This window comes from Temnothorax curvispinosus, unplaced genomic scaffold (assembly GCF_003070985.1).
Source record: "Temnothorax curvispinosus isolate PA1 unplaced genomic scaffold, ASM307098v1 QBEX01002414.1, whole genome shotgun sequence".
NCBI classification, from domain to species: Eukaryota; Metazoa; Arthropoda; class Insecta; order Hymenoptera; family Formicidae; genus Temnothorax; species Temnothorax curvispinosus.
This window is the reverse complement of record NW_020212194.1, coordinates 6516-22856: the sequence shown is the minus strand read 5'-3', so window position 1 is coordinate 22856 and position 16341 is coordinate 6516. Positions and strand designations below refer to the sequence as shown.

At 33.1% G+C, this 16341-nt stretch overlaps 1 protein-coding gene across 1 annotated transcript in view; it reads left to right on the top strand.

Moving 5' to 3' along the window:
- Positions 1-15820, top strand: part of LOC112451614 (piezo-type mechanosensitive ion channel component) — a 30765-nt gene extending 14945 nt beyond the window's left edge. Inside the window, exons 14-38 of the mRNA XM_025011341.1 lie at positions 5-144; positions 228-738; positions 819-914; positions 994-1436; positions 1652-2054; positions 3521-3583; positions 3942-4087; positions 4669-4845; positions 6214-6501; positions 6584-6660; positions 7360-7437; positions 8376-8456; positions 9158-9434; positions 9510-9673; positions 9753-9896; positions 9987-10166; positions 10372-10519; positions 10637-10851; positions 10919-11077; positions 11145-11271; positions 11498-11907; positions 12113-12414; positions 12483-12720; positions 12852-13079; positions 13795-15820. Of these exons, the coding sequence (XP_024867109.1) occupies positions 5-144; positions 228-738; positions 819-914; positions 994-1436; positions 1652-2054; positions 3521-3583; positions 3942-4087; positions 4669-4845; positions 6214-6501; positions 6584-6660; positions 7360-7437; positions 8376-8456; positions 9158-9434; positions 9510-9673; positions 9753-9896; positions 9987-10166; positions 10372-10519; positions 10637-10851; positions 10919-11077; positions 11145-11271; positions 11498-11907; positions 12113-12414; positions 12483-12720; positions 12852-13079; positions 13795-13906 (5207 nt within the window). The 3' untranslated portion in view covers positions 13907-15820. The remainder of the gene's footprint in view (positions 1-4; positions 145-227; positions 739-818; positions 915-993; positions 1437-1651; positions 2055-3520; positions 3584-3941; positions 4088-4668; positions 4846-6213; positions 6502-6583; positions 6661-7359; positions 7438-8375; positions 8457-9157; positions 9435-9509; positions 9674-9752; positions 9897-9986; positions 10167-10371; positions 10520-10636; positions 10852-10918; positions 11078-11144; positions 11272-11497; positions 11908-12112; positions 12415-12482; positions 12721-12851; positions 13080-13794) is intronic.
- The last annotated feature ends 521 nt before the right edge of the window (positions 15821-16341 follow it).

Genomic DNA, 16341 nt, shown 5'->3' with positions numbered 1-16341 from the left:
GTAGTCATAATGATCAATTTTAAAAGAAACATACAGATAAATTCAATCAACGTGATGGCCGCGATAGTATCGCTTCTAATAGTCACCAAGATGTTATATCAAATTAAATATATTAATCATGATAACTGGAATGTCAACTGCACGGTAAATTAAGAATTATTTGCCTTATTACGATAAAAAGCGCTTTCTTTTGGTTCGAATAAATATATAATTTTAAATAATTTTAGATCGATGAGGGCCATCAGCAGTACACGAGTAACAATACTGTTTACAATATAGCCGAATGGTTTGGAATGAGAAAAGCAATTCCGGGTGGACTTCCAGATCTGTTGAAAGGCTACATCGGCATCGTTACTGTGACGACTTTCAGAAAAATCATCAGAATCCGTCAATGGTTTTATCGTCATAATAAAGGAGAAGCATTAGATACTCCTCAAGTAATGTTCCCAAGCATCACCAGAATGGATGCTGACAAGGGAATACCGGAGTGTTTAAAGTTCCTCTTCAACTATGGTTTCTATAAATTCGGCCTCGAAATGTGTCTCATTGGAATTGTCACCCTGATCGGCACGCGATTGGACTTTTACTCCGTTTTGTATAGCATGTGGTTGCTATTATTCTTTTCATTGAAAAGGAAAACTGTGGCACGAATTTGGCCCTGCTTTAGAACTTTCGCCATAATTCTTCTACCTATTCAATACGCAATTGTTGTGGCTCCACCTTCGTGGCTTTGTATAGGTAATGCGATATATTAGGTAAATGAGTCCTTTGATTAAATAAAAAAAAACAATAAATGACTTTTTTTGAATTTGTTTTAGATTATCCTTGGAACAATTCTGAAGTAATGAGAAGATTACAAGAATGGATGTATCTTCCCGATCCAGATTTTCCACCAAATTCGAGAAAACTGATTTGTAAGTCTGACGGAACTTAAAATTAACAGAAAGATTTTGCGATACCTTTGCATAATATTTTCTTTTATTTTGTACTCAGGTGACTTTATCTTGCTAATGATGATCGTGCGGCAAAGTCTAGTCTTTCACATTGAACAACAAGGTTTGCGGCCTGGCAAGGAATTTGTGGCTGGTCACAATTATTCCGTTTTCCAAGATATGGAAAAACCAAATTTTGTGAATCCCGTGAAGGATTACGTGTCGCACATTCATTCATGGTTGGACGTAATTAAACGTGGTGGCATGATGAGTCTCATGTGGGTGACACTGTCGATTATGTTCCTGGCTGGAACGAAAAGAACGAATCTCTTTTCGCTCGGCTATCTCATAGGAGCATTCATATTCCTTTGGCAAGGAAGTAATTTTTACTTGAGACCAATGAAGACAATCTTGAAATGGTGGAACATGTTGATCGGGTACAACGTCATTGTTATTTTCTCAAAAGCTCTTCTTCAGGGTGTGGGTTGTGTCCTCATTAAAGATGTAAGCTTTTCTCAATAATGTTCGCCAGTCATATGTAAAAATCGATTCTTAATTAATATTTCTTTAATTAAATAAGAAAATTTTGACCATTTTGGATTTTACTTTAGAATAATTGCATGAAAATATGATTTAAAAAGTGAAAAATTAATTAACACGGAACACATAACTATAAAAAAGTAAAAAATGTAAAAATTATTAATTTGTTTTAACACTAGCTCGAACGTTCAGCCTGTTGGCTGGTGCAATTACTGGGTATCGCATGCCTGAAAAAGTTCAAGAGCTCCACTGAACTAATGTTGGATCCCGCCAAGTGTAGTGTCACTAGTGAAGACATCGGCATGGTCTGGGACGGATTGTGTTTCGCCTTTCTCCTGATGCAGAAACGACTCTTCAAGAGTTACTATTTCTTCCATATTGTGGACGAGACGAAAGCCATGAGCATTCTAGCGTCTCGCGGCGCGGAACTGCTTGAAGAACTGCATCAGAAACGTATAGAAATCCAAGAGAATATAGAGAAAACCGTTTTAGAAAAATTAAAGTTCAAGATGGACAAGATCAAGGCTAATCAACAGAGGATACAGGGACCATCTTATAAAGAACCTCAGACTCACAAAGTCGGTAAGACTTTTTTTTTATATACACTGTAAATCTTATATAACATTTAAAAGAATATTTTTTATCGAAGTGATCCTGAAGACAACTTGAATATTTCGTCATTTGATAAGCGATCGTAAGATTTTACCTAAGACACGAAGTATTTTCAGTTAAACACCGAATATCACTGAATATTACTTTCCTTTAAAAAAATCTCTGAGTTGCGTTTCAATAATTAATTACTGAATATTTTTACGACAACTATTCTTGATGATTTCTCTCTTCGTCGTCTCTGCCATTCCGTTGTTCTACCATTATCATTTACTATGTGCAATATAACGCCCAATATATCTTTAATGCGTCAAAAAAGAGAGACAAGCACCGCTGGCAAGAACCTCCAGCGTAAGTTCTTGCATATCCTCGGATCACACGCCCCCGCAAGGATATCAAACGCCTCTGGACGAGGACGGTGATGAGCCACCCCCGCTGACGCCACGGGCAGCGTCCTTATTGCAGGCGCCCACGCCGAACTCCGCCGTCATGACGGTCAGCCTCGAGGGCTACCTCGAGCCGGCACGTATCTCGTTCGGTTCGCCACCCAGTAGCGAGCTAAATCCTCGAGGACCGTCGCCGGACGAGACATTTCCGGTATTCTCGCCTCCGCCTTACGATCGAGGCCCGGCCGATCGATCGCTAACGTCTTCCATGCGGCATCGGCGTCAATTCAGCTTGCCAACCGGGCCGACGTGGATGAACAGCGATCCGCGCCAGTCGATCATCTCGACGGCCTCCCGTTCCCCGCACTCGCATCACACGTGTAAATCATTCATCGACAACGGTGTTCACGTCGCCAGTGTGCTACTGTTATCTGTACATACGCTTTTCTACGCCTGCACATCTAGATTTTCCGCGAAACACTTTACAGCGTCTGATGTTCGTCTTGTCCTATTAGAAGCGATTTCTAAATTCCAAGTCTCTCTTCTTTAAATAATAGAATATATTGTGTGACAAAATACATTGAGCTAAGAATTAGCTCAAGATACATTCTTGTACATAAATGCTTATTTACAGGTTTGCTTATTTATGCTTATTTTTATGAAGATCGATACTTCATACAGTTCATACGTTTCTCTGTTTCTTTCATTCATTTTTTATATTAATTCTTTCATCTTTCTGTAATAATTTTATTACTACTCTTATTTCTTTCATCGTGATTAATCACTGTATTTGTTATTATTTTATATTTCTTAAAATTTTAATCTTACTATATGTCAACAAAAATTCTAATTTTTTTTTCTATAAATAACGAAGAACTGTCTTACATTTACTGATAAATTATAATTTTTTAGCAATCAACAATGGAATCGAAGGATCCAATTCTGAATAATTGATATAATTTATATATGATAGGCTGTAATATATCATGTGTTCTGTATCAATAGCTTTTTCATTTTCTATATCTTTATTTTATTTTTGTGTCTTTCTATTAGATGAACTCTATCCAGGAACACGGCCATTGTACAAAATTCGTTCACCGAAGACCAACAGAGAGGGTAAATGTACATTTTTTACAGCTGAGCATTGTTCTAACAGCCAATGTTCTCATCCCAGATCCATAATTTTATTTGTATATAAAATATGTACAGTCTAATGTACAGTTAAAAGTAGCTGATGTGTAAATTATATATAATAGTTGATCTATTGGCATTTTTATGTATATTTGTGCGTCTTGTTTGATAGAAGTGTCATGATTGTATTTTGATATAATCATCAAAGATTATAATAAACTATCCACAAATTACGCTCAAACGTCTTTGCACCCTTTTCTAATTATATCGTTGTCACTTGCATGGCTTTTGCTTACGTAAAAAAAGTAATAATTTATTAAACGATAATTCTTTTTGCAATTAGCGATCAGATCCGGCGATTACTACATGTTTGATGATCTGGATGACGACGACGTCACTGATCTTATTCCTGTCAGCGAGATTGAAAAGAAGGAAAAAGAACGTCGCCGTGAGCATGAACAACGAGGGAGGAGAATGACTGTTTCGGAGGTAAATAAAATTGAAAGAAACGTATGTATAACATCAAAATCATCTTGTTTTTTATTTCAATGATTCCAGTATGAAATTGAATGACTCTATGCTGTGAAATTTCTATCCCAACAAGAATTTCTTGTTAAGATTCACTAATCCCTCAATTATAGTCCGTCGAAGTGTGGTTTGGAAATATTTCGAATGTCTTTTATATTTACGTAAAAAAATTTGTTATTTATTGTATTTATAAAAAATTATATGCATATGTATATACCGCAATTTTATATTGTTAAAATAATGAATCATAAAAGATATTTTGAAATTTTCCCGAAAAAGTACTTCGAATGGACCACTATGAAATCGAATGGAGCATCTTTTCGTGTGATAATTGCAACCAAAATCTTTTCATCATATGTCGTCATTACTCATATCTCTCTTTCGCTCTAAGTCTACGCATTGTGTCAGCCCTCTTCTTTCTCTCTCTCTCTCTCTCTCTCTCTCTCTCTCACTCTCTCCTCCTCGGAGGGACCACGCACTTCCGGGCCGACAACGATGGCACGAAATCAATCGATAGAACTGAATCGTAAGTCTCCTTACAGTTGATGAACACGCTGATTAAGACAGACATTGAGGTCGCGACGCATGTCGCCATGTACGGGGGAACAGAAAAGGACGCCCTGAGACTCCGGCGTAGAAGCGTACCTTTGACACGGAAGAAATCGTCCATGTCATATCTGAGCGCTCGCTCCGAGACCGACACTGCTATGGCCACCGATGTGAGACATCCCGATTCCGTTTAAAAAAGGCTGCATGACCGCTGCGGGCATTCGCCTGCCTATAATTGTCTTTTTACCCCTGTATTTAATAATATATCGCCTTTAAAAGCCGAATTACTGAACAGAAGGCAGATCTCACCGTTGGTGAAATATCCGACACTCTTTAATGGGAAATCTAATTCCACATATGAAAAAACACATGTAACATAGCAATGAAATCACGTTAGCTTAAAAAAAATTTTTATTTGATTTTGTTTTTATCACGATAGACACTGAAATATTTATTTTTGTTTTTTGTTGAATCCCTGTTTGAGAAAAATCAACTGCAGATTGCCTCCTAAATAAGATTCGGTCATTGGCTATTGCTTTCTATGGATTCGTTTTGCACCACTTCTGTGCTAGTACATTCTTCTTGTACCACTTGTATTATTGCTTTTTCGTTCGTCCGCGATAAAGCAATCTGTTCTACTTTCTGTGCATCTCAATTTTATTCAACAATTTATTAGTTTATTTTTTGCAAATTATATTAACTTGCTGTGATGTAATTATTTGGTTATGATGCAATAACTATAACTCTTTTTATTATATTATTTTCTTCTTAACATCTCTTTCCAAATCTTTTTAATATAATTTATAAAATATTCTTAATTCAGTGTAATTTGTATTTTAACAAAAACTTTCTGCTATATTTTTAATTATTTACCGTTTCTTTTTATTAAATACAAGTTAACACAGTAACACGTAATACAAAATAATCACAGCAGCGAATTCTATAACAATGGCAAGTGGATTGTTCTTTTACATTTGTACAACGCTTTTAGCGCTCGATGATACATCTTCTTCTCTCACAAACTCTCAGCTTCGTAGAAGCAGTATTGGAAACAAATTCTTGCTGTCGTCTTTATCGTCTTCACATCGTTTAACATTATAATTATTTTTAATTAATTTATACATGTTGTAATCACAGAACAATGGTAATGGTATTTCACTGATATATATGTATATTTTATATGAATACTTACTTCATATTTTTTACATAGTCCTTGTGATCACGTCATGCTTTATTGTACGCTTATTGTACAGTAAGGATAAGTATACAACAAATATTTAGTAATTAAAGTTGAAAAATATAAATCTTAATTATAATAAAAGCCTATCGATGTTGTGCATAATTTAAATTTGAAATTATAAGAAAATTGCTTTATTTTGCTTCGACATTTTTATAGAGATACAACTTAATTCTTCAATGCACTTTACATGCACTTACGCATCTTTCTCAGCAGACTTGATTTATTTCAAGCACATGGTTACGGTTTAAATACGAAGCAATCTTTTTCAATATATAAAACTAATTGTAAACTTAATCAGGGTCCCGATCGAACGAGTCTCACATCAGTGGAGATGGAAACGGAAGAGAAAGACGCTACAGATTTGGCTAAAACACCAGAACCATCGGACACAGAAGATGAGAAAATCGAAGATAAGGACGACAAGAAGGAAGAGGAACAGAAGAAAGTCTCGTTTTCCACATACTTCAAGTTTCTCTTGGTGATGATTAACAGCACTCTAACTTCAATGACGAAATACCTAAATCGATTCTCCCACGACTACAGATATATCCGCAAGGTTTTAGCGAAAGAAAAAAAGGACCTGAAGGTAGATATATCATTATTTTAAAAAACTAAAATTAATTTGCGTGAATAATTTTTTTCGATAGTACAATAACGATTATATTTAGGCAAAACCGGACTTTAAAATGGGAACGCGATTAGGAATCAACCAAATGTGGCAGCCGATACCTCTAATGCAGGAACGGTAAGTTTGCTCTCGTATAAACTCTTACACAGTCATAATACTAGAATGTATTATGTTTATTTAACGAAATTGAGGGACTGTATATTTATTACTATTAATTCCACAAAAAATTGGGCATTTTTTCGTTCTTTCTTTTTAGGAAAATATTGCTTATTGTTTAGTTACTTTAGTTATAAAATTCTGCTTTTTAAGCGTTAACTTGTACATAAGTAGTTGCATAAATTATTTTGTACTACTGTTATTTATATGTATATGTTCGTTTAAACAAACATATACAATTACTACTTTTAAAAAAGCCAATTACTTGTAAATATATTATATGCAACGTAATAATTTTTATTTTTATTCTATTCTTTCTGTATCTTTTAATACTTTACCGCACAATGTAACATTTATAAATTATATACTCAACTTTTTTAAATTTATTTTTATGGTTGCATAACAGTAAGCCATTCATTATTTTAAAAAACTGCGGTAAAGAATTAATTTTTGGCTATTTAATGTTGCAAAGCATATGTCAAAATTAGTCAGCGTCAGAAGCACTTTGTAACTCGTGCTTCTTTGATGTCCCATTAGATAATAAATCTTTAAGAAATCACATCTTTTAAAGGTGTGTAAGTGTAAAAAAATTGATTTGAGCTATTTATAAACTAAAATAAAATACGTAGATGCTAGTAGTAAGTGTGCTCGCTGTGACAGATCAGCTACAAACGGCAATACAGAGGAGCAGTATGATCCTGGAGAAGGTCCGAGCCAACCGGAGCAGCAAGGTGAAAGGTAAGGGCTTTTATTTTGTGCGAAATGCTTTAATTAATGTATTGTGTGTATCTAGTTTCTTGTGTGTGTGCATCGAACTAAGGTGATCCTTGTACACTTATTACCAAACTAATACTAATATCAAGTTATCTTTTTATTCTTATAATAATTATTTACATTACAACTAATTTTGTGGAAAGAAGTTAACCTTTTATCAACTTTACTTGTTTGCGTTTGGCATAGCAACAATAAAAGTTATAACGTCATCATCTTTGCCTTTTTCATTTTATCTGGAACATTTTTTGTTATTTATAACAATTTGTTAAATATTATAAGGAATTTAAGTTTAATTGGAAGGGGAAAGAAATATCTAAATTGTAGATATGGCATAACTTGTTAGAATAAAACTTAGTTTTATATTTTATATTTTAATTACTATTTATATAACTTTCTGTTTTTTAATAAAAATAACTTTAAATTTGGTCAAAAAATCAAATTTAGGAAAAATTTGAAGAAGATTTAAAATTACATTTGACATGATCGAACACAAACTCAAGTATTAAACTACAGTGAAACAATCAGAGCCCTATTTTGAGAAAAATTACATAACTGAAATTATGAGTCCTTCGGAACGTGTTATCTTCGTAATGTAAAATGCATTTCATGGATAATGGATCAGATCAATTGCCGTAAGTCCCACGCTTGTGATATAACAACAATTTTTCAACAAGTACAGCCAAATTTTTTGGTGTAATATCCTGAATACATCTTTTTTAATATTTGCTTTTTTTACAATCTATTTTAATATATCTCTCCCTCAAATTTGCCATTATTATCTTTTTATCTGTGATTGGCAGAATTGATAATATATTGTGTTTAGAACCTTGATATAATTCTTTACCCTCGTAACACACTTGTATGAAATAAACGTAGAAAGAGCGTCGTGTTGTTTGTGTCAGGAAGGGGAGCTCGTTGGCGGTGCCGCACATCCGAATTCTGGCGCCGAGTTTGGAGCGAGGATTGGACATGTCCTCCTCTAGGTATCGAAAATGTGTTGTGAAACCCAGGCATCTCAATGTGTGTTCGGCTTTTTCTATTTTGTAAATGCACTGATCATACGCCTCTCCTCGCATGCGGCACTTCAGTTAAGATTTTTATATATTTAATTGCCCGCCACCTATATATTTTGCGTATTACGTTTCGTGGGAAAAAGGATCACTTCCTGACACGATGAGAGCAATAATCAAGAAAATTGGCTTGCGATGAGCGTGTGTCACTTTGACTATTGTACAACTTTGTGTAAAACTTTGATTATTGTGAACGACGTCCACTGACGAACACATTAATGTTGTCGAATATCTTCAGCGTTTTCAGGTGCGCAGATTTCATGGTTCCTGAACTGGGCTTTAAATGTGCTTTTGATATCAATTTTTCTAAGAAGAAAGATGCATCTTTATGTTTTATACATTCTGTATACTGTTTAATTTTAATATTAAAAATTATTCTTGCGTCTGCAATACAAAAATTATTCTTCTAAAATAATTTTTATAAACTTTTTATTTGAGTGACAATTTTACATATTTATATGCATATTTCTATTTTAAATACATTAAGATCTTTAATATTTCAAATAATTTTTATTTGTTACATATATACGTGACAGGTCATCTTTCTTCTATATATGTTGGATAATTTATTTAGACTACAAAACATAATTAACTTGGAGATTTTATGTATGCAGCACACTTTTCTCGCAAGCCTTGGCAGTCAAACAAGACGAAGAAACTGGGGAACTCTCAGAAGTGGATCAACCGCCCATCATACAGCTGGCAGCGTCTATCTGGTTTGGAATTTTGGCGCATTCCAGTTTGCTTTGTTACTTTATGGTATTTCTTCATCAAATTAAGAATGCGTCTGTGCTCTCGACACCATTGCCGCTTATGGTGTTCTTATGGGGTTCTTTGACGATCCCGCGACCCTCCAAAACTTTCTGGGTGACGATGATTGCATATATCGAGGTGAGAAGCATATTCCGTTAGTTTATGTTTAAATGTGTTATACAGAACCCTCGACGTAATGATCGCAATTTTTAGGCCATTGTCATAATAAAATGCATTTTTCAACTGGAATTGATTCCCTGGAATCAAAAAGCTCAAATAAACCATCCATTGTATGAGCCGAGGATTATTGGTGTTCTGAAAAGAGCCAATTACGCTCTATGGGATTTATTACTGCTCCTTATGTTATTCTTCCATAGGTACGAATAAAAAGATATAAAAATGAAAACACATACAAGAATATTTCATGAAGAATAATGCCGTATGATTGGTCTACAGATTTATGCTAAAATCCTTGGGTCAATGGACATCTGCATCTTTGAAACCACGGAAAATTATTCTTACTCAGTTAACTGCGGTGCCATCGAAGCCGCCACCTTCAGACAAAGAACAAGAAGAGTCCGACAAACAGGAAGAAACCGAGTACGTTAGAATTTCTACTTAAAAATATTTATAACATGTAAAATTTTGATGTCAATAAATGTATCATAATTATTTTTTAATGTGCTACAGTTCTCATGCAGAGGTCAAGGCAGAGATAAAAGAATCTGAGAGACGATCTTTGAGCATTCATGCATCGGGTGACGCAGATGGTTCTCCACCCATAACAGATGAGAACAAGAAGCTGGTGGCTGTACAAGGACAAGAGCATCCTCGTAGTAAATTTTCTAAAACAGACGCCATGAATATGGCGTAAGTGGCTAATTTATTTAAACATGTCTTATCTATTTAAGAATTATGTATTAACTTTAAAGTAAAACTTTTATATTTACTTGTAATATTTTACATATAATAAGTAAAAAAAGAGATAAAATATTTTTTAAAAGAAGTTTTAATATATATTTTTAGATTCCTCTCTTTATTTTATTAAATACAATTATATTTTCAAATCTTGCAGAGTCACTAAACACGCTGAACCAATGAAAAGCTTCTTTAAGAGAATTATTGATCCAGCTGGCAAAGAGAAAACTAATGTTTACGCCTACATGTTCCTTTGTGACTTCTTTAATTTCCTTCTGCTCATTTTCGGATTTTCCGCATTTGGAGTAAGTATATACATGGGGAGAGGAGAAACTTTACAAAATTATTAATATTTATATAAATAAAATTTATTATTATTTACCTAAATAATAATATAAATATTGTACATTCTTTAATTTCAGACTCAACAAGGCGATGGCGGAGTAACAGCTTACCTTCAGGAAAATCGAGTTCCTATGCCTTTCTTATTGATGTTATTATTACAATTCGCTCTAATCGTTATCGACAGAGCGCTTTTCCTTCGAAAATCTATTGTGGGGAAGTTAATTTTCCAATACTGCTTAGTATTCGGTATTCATTTATGGATGTTCTTCATTTTACCGAGCGTAACAGATAGGTAAGAGATATCACATTATTTTTCTTTTTTAACGTTTACATCATGTACAGCATATTTACAATTACAGACAATTCAACGATAATATTTTCCCGCAAATTTGGTATATGGTGAAATGCTTCTATCTTTTGCTAGCGGCTTATCAATTGCGACAAGGATACCCGACTCGAATATTGGGTAATTTTTTATGCAAAAAGTACAGCATCGTAAATTATGTTTTATTTAAAGGGTTAGTAAAATATTTATTAAATATTTTTGTTATTTATATTACTTTGATCTAACAAGTTACTTTGCAGATTTATGTTAATTCCGTTCCTCTTTGAACTTCGGGCAGTGATGGATTGGATTTGGACTGACACGTCCATGAGTGTAATGGACTGGTTTAAGATGGAAGATATTTTCGCTAGTATTTATCAAATCAAAGTAAGTTTTATAGGAAATATAATATATAACGATTTCGGAATAAACGCTATTGTTTCAATTGTTTTAATGCAAACATTTTTATTTCAATTTTCCATATAATAATATTATACGAGAACTACGAGAAGATATATAAATAACTTCTCTCGCATAAAAATATTAAATTACTTAATATACTCCAAATATATATTACATAAAAATTGTAATGTATTATTCTATAAAATTTTAGTGTATGCGAGGAGTCGAATCAGACTTCCCTCAACCTCGAGGAGAAAAGAAAAAGCAAATGAGCAAGTACTTGGTAGGCGGAAGTTGTCTGTTGCTCATAATTGGCTTAATCTGGTTTCCTCTACTTCTATTTGCCCTTGGTAGCACCGTTGGCACGTCGAACTTGCCTTACGATGTATCCATGAAAATACGAATTGGTCCATACGACCCCATCTATTCCATGTCGGCTCAAGGCAGTTCTATCGTCGAATATACGGAAAAACAATATAAAAATCTTACTACAGATTTATACGGAACGGAGAAGTCAGCTGTAACTTTTTTCGAAAATTACATCTATTCTGATGTGGCTGCAGTAAGATTCGGTACTTTCTCGGGAAAACTTTGGGATATTTCTCCACCTGATAAAGAAAGGTTTGTTTTATATATAAAAATGATTATTGCTTTTAATGATAATTAAATCTTGTAATTAAAAATCTAAAAATGTACGAATAATAAAGCCTGATTATTTAATAAAAAGTTAACTCTTTTAAAAAGGAATTAACAATATTAAATGATATATTGACAGTTTTCTTACACAAACATTTTGAAAAAAATATTTATCATTATCTATTTTCAGATTGAAAACAGAATTGGCGTCTAATACCACGAAAGTAACTGTACACGTGGAATGGACAGTCTCTAGGAGAACAGACGCCAAGGACGCCTCTGGAATCACTACGACGGTTCGTGACATAGAATTGGAACCGTTTGTAAACGGACAGTTCAATCCTATAAGACAAACATTAGTGGACATGTTAAGCGAGGATTCCGGCGCAACGAATGCGACAATAGTATTGAAAAGCGCCTTTCCGAAATTCCTTAAAGTCACTGCTAGAGATACCAAAGTTGTACCACAATTAATGCAACCGCTAAAATTGCGTAAGTATATAATTGAACGCTATCAAAGCAGACATAAAAAAATGAGACCATTATCTATACGTTTCTAGCAAGAAATCCATCTGACAAAGAAGACAGCTATCTCTACAGAAACATGAGTGTTCAATTATCAACGAACAAGAGTTGTTGTGCTCATCAACAATGGTGGATGGTTCGCGAGGTATGCACGGACTCTGCGTATACCGATTTTTTGAGCAGAATACCACTAAACAACTGCACGAATATCATGATGTTTCTATTCAACGACAAAGCGTTCCCCGAAGGCTTAAGCTTCATCAGCGGATTTGGGTAAATTTAATAGTGAAATAATTTACGTTTATATAGACGTTCTTATAACAAAATTTTACGAAGAATTATAACAATGTTATGAAATTGTTATTATAATCCATATTAATTAAAAATCGCATAACTACAAACAGGATCCTAGGATTATATACCACGGCAGTAATAGTCATAAGTCAAATGATGCGGAAAATCGTCAGCGATATGGCGCCCAAGATTATGTTCGACGATTTACCTTACGTCGACAGAATTCTTCGCCTCTGCTTAGATGTTTATTTGGTCCGCGAGAGCGGTGATTTATGTCTCGAAGAAGACTTGTTTGCCAAATTGATCTTCCTCTACCGATCACCGGAAACACTAATCAGGTTAGATTTTACACTATTTTTAGATTGCAGATATTATTAAAATCTTTCAATTTTGATTATATATGAAAGTATGATTGGTCTAAAGATGCATGACAGACATTGACTAAAAAAAAAAAAACTATTTTGCAGACAGGGTAGCAATTAACAAATGACAGTCAATGACTAACAATCAGTTAAGACATGATTTTATTTCCAGTTATAGCCGTATGCAAATGTTTATTTGAATGTATTATTTTCATAGTTATACTAATGAGACACATGCACGGAGAGAATTTTCTCTTAAAACCCCGAAATCATGGTAGTTGTGGGACAACATGTACCACCAAGAATTTTATGCGAGCTATTCTGATTAATATCCACTATAATAAAAAATATTAATATCTATTACATTCAAATATAAAAAATGTTTGATTAATTTTACTAAAATATATCTAGGAAATTTCAATAATTTTTCAAACCTTACCAATTTGCTTGGTAATTTTTACCACGTTGTTTATAAAATGTCTTTTGTATATTTTAAAAATTCCTTGGTTGCCAAGTTGTTCCAAGTTTGTAGTAAATTTAAGGGTAAAATATAACAAAAAATTCTCCCCGTGTGCACATATGTACACACAACGATGCATAAACAAGACATGAATTAACAGACGTAAATTAATAGACATGAAGAAAAAATTCATTTTTGAATAAATACGGTTGCAAAAAATTGTTTTTTTAGATGGACGAGACCGCCCGAAGAAGGAGAGCGAACTGATAACGAAGATGAAGAAGGAGAAGAAATAGCGGATGAAGAAAGAAGACAAGCGGAACCCTCATCTCATCGCGACTGAATCTTGGGAAATAACAGAAGTTCTTAAATAATTAATATTTTGTATGCGCATTGTGCGCACCAGATGATGCTACTTGGAAAATTTCAAATTTGGAATGTATTATTCCTTCAAGGTGATTTTTCCTTCAGGATGGATAAGACAATATTTATAGTGTGGAGATTATTTTTACTTTAAATTGTTAGAAAATACAGATAGATATCCAGGTCAAGATTAAATAACCAAAGAATTGGACGAAAAAATTGAGCGGTATTTCAAGCTTGAAAGATACTTTTGAATTTTGTACTATGATAAACTTATGTTACTCATATATGTAATATTTCTCTTTCATGAATAATGATTCATATTCTTCTTTTGGGAAGAATCGTTAAACTTTTCGGAAAATATTCAAAGAAAGCTCAATTAATAGATTTTGCTGAAAAATCAACTGCCCTATCAAAGTTTCGTGATACAATTTTTTATTAAAATGTTACGAACATTTTAAAAATACCTATATAAAAAAAATATATCGTAATATAATTTAGTGTTTTATCTCGATGATGAAAGTGATGTGGTGAAACAAGTTTGCGAATACTAATATCATACATATATTTTCAAATTTAAAAGAAGTTTTTGTCTACATGTAATTTGAAAATTTTGCACCAGACTATTTATCATAAAGTAGATATATTAATTATGTAATTTCCAGATAGCAAAACTTGAGTATGCAAAATCATCCAAACATATTGCTGAAAAGAATTTATATATTGCCACAAACAGTGAGTAAACATGAATCGTAGCTCCGTCTAGAATTCATAATTATGATGGTATTTTTATAGCAAAGATATATAAATTGTTTCCGTCAATAATATGTAGACTGTTGCTGAGCATTTGTGGACGCAGCTTTATTATTATTATTATTTGCGCAAACATTCGTCACAATTTAAGCACATATTTCGTAAATATAATAGGCGTTTTGCTATCTGAATTGTTCTTATCACAATTCGCTCATTTGTTACAACGACATAACTCAAAAATCTTCATTTTTGCATCTGAATTGTTTGCAAAAGAAGGGTGAACATTCAATACACTGAATAAAAAACTAATATATAACTAGATATTTTTGTTCCTCTACAGTCAGTTATTGCACCAAAATCGCATTTAAAAGTATGATATTAAAAATTTTTAATAATTCAAAACATTCAAACTTAGTTTTGGAAAATCTCGTTTTCTGAGTTGTCATTGTTGTAGCAAATGAACGAATTGTATATGTATATACAAGTATTTTATATAATTATTATGTAAATGGATTATATAATTTTTACATAATTACGAAATGACAGATTCTGTTCGATTTTTGCAGTCAATCAAATTTTACTAACAGATTTTGTTATATTTATGCTGGCATTTTGCCGACAAAATTTTTAGAAAATATTTTGCATAATCTATTTTTAAAAAACATTTTGCAATTTATTTGTTTATATTAAGTAAATTCTGTTTAAATCCACTAATTGAGGCGCATTTAATCACAAGGATTAATATTTTTTGCAAAAAGTATTTGCAAAACATCAACGGTGGCATCGTAAATTTTTAAAAATAAATGTATCTATCAATGGACACGGTACAATCTTAAAATGCTTTTATTGTCGAAGTTTGTGTGCTTAGTGAAAATATGTGTATGTTTCTAGATTATGCATTTAATTAAAATGTCTTACGATTATTCGCAAGACATTGATCATTAATTAATCGATATGATTGATTTCTCAGTCGTTTTTATACGTATTTTTAGTTGCAAAAGCGTACAGCCTTGCAATTTGGCTAATTTGCCAAAGATGTCCACACTTTAAGTATTTAATGAGAAATGTATGTATCGCAAGAAGAGAATGTTTATATTGTATATAAATATGTGTGTGAAAATATATCAGCTACTTAATGCAATTTCTTAAGACATTATTCCGAACCTATGTATACCAATTTCGAAAGTAGATGTACTGGCGGTAGTGTACAACAACGATATAACTAAAAAATTTTAATTTTCGCATCTGAATTGTTTGCAAAAGAAGGGTGAACATTCAATACACTGAATAAAGAGCTAATAATATATAATTAGATATTTTTGTTCTTCTACAGTCAGTTATTGCAAAACATTCAAACTTAGTTTTTGGAAAACTAGTGTACAGAGAGTTTCGACATACACACACAGATAAACCTATTGATAATGAAAGTTCCTCAGTAGAAGACGATAATGTTGAAAAATTATTCGAGATCGGGGCGGAAGTAGAAATATGTAGTACCGTTCAAAAAGCAACCGGCTGAAAATCAAGAAGAAGAGGCAGCGCATGCATCGACGCAAGGAACTGGATACTTGGAGAGCCGTGACGCCTACCGCTTTGAATGGTCCGATACACCGCCAACGGACGAAGAAGAAATAGAAGCAGATTATAGTACCGGATTATGGA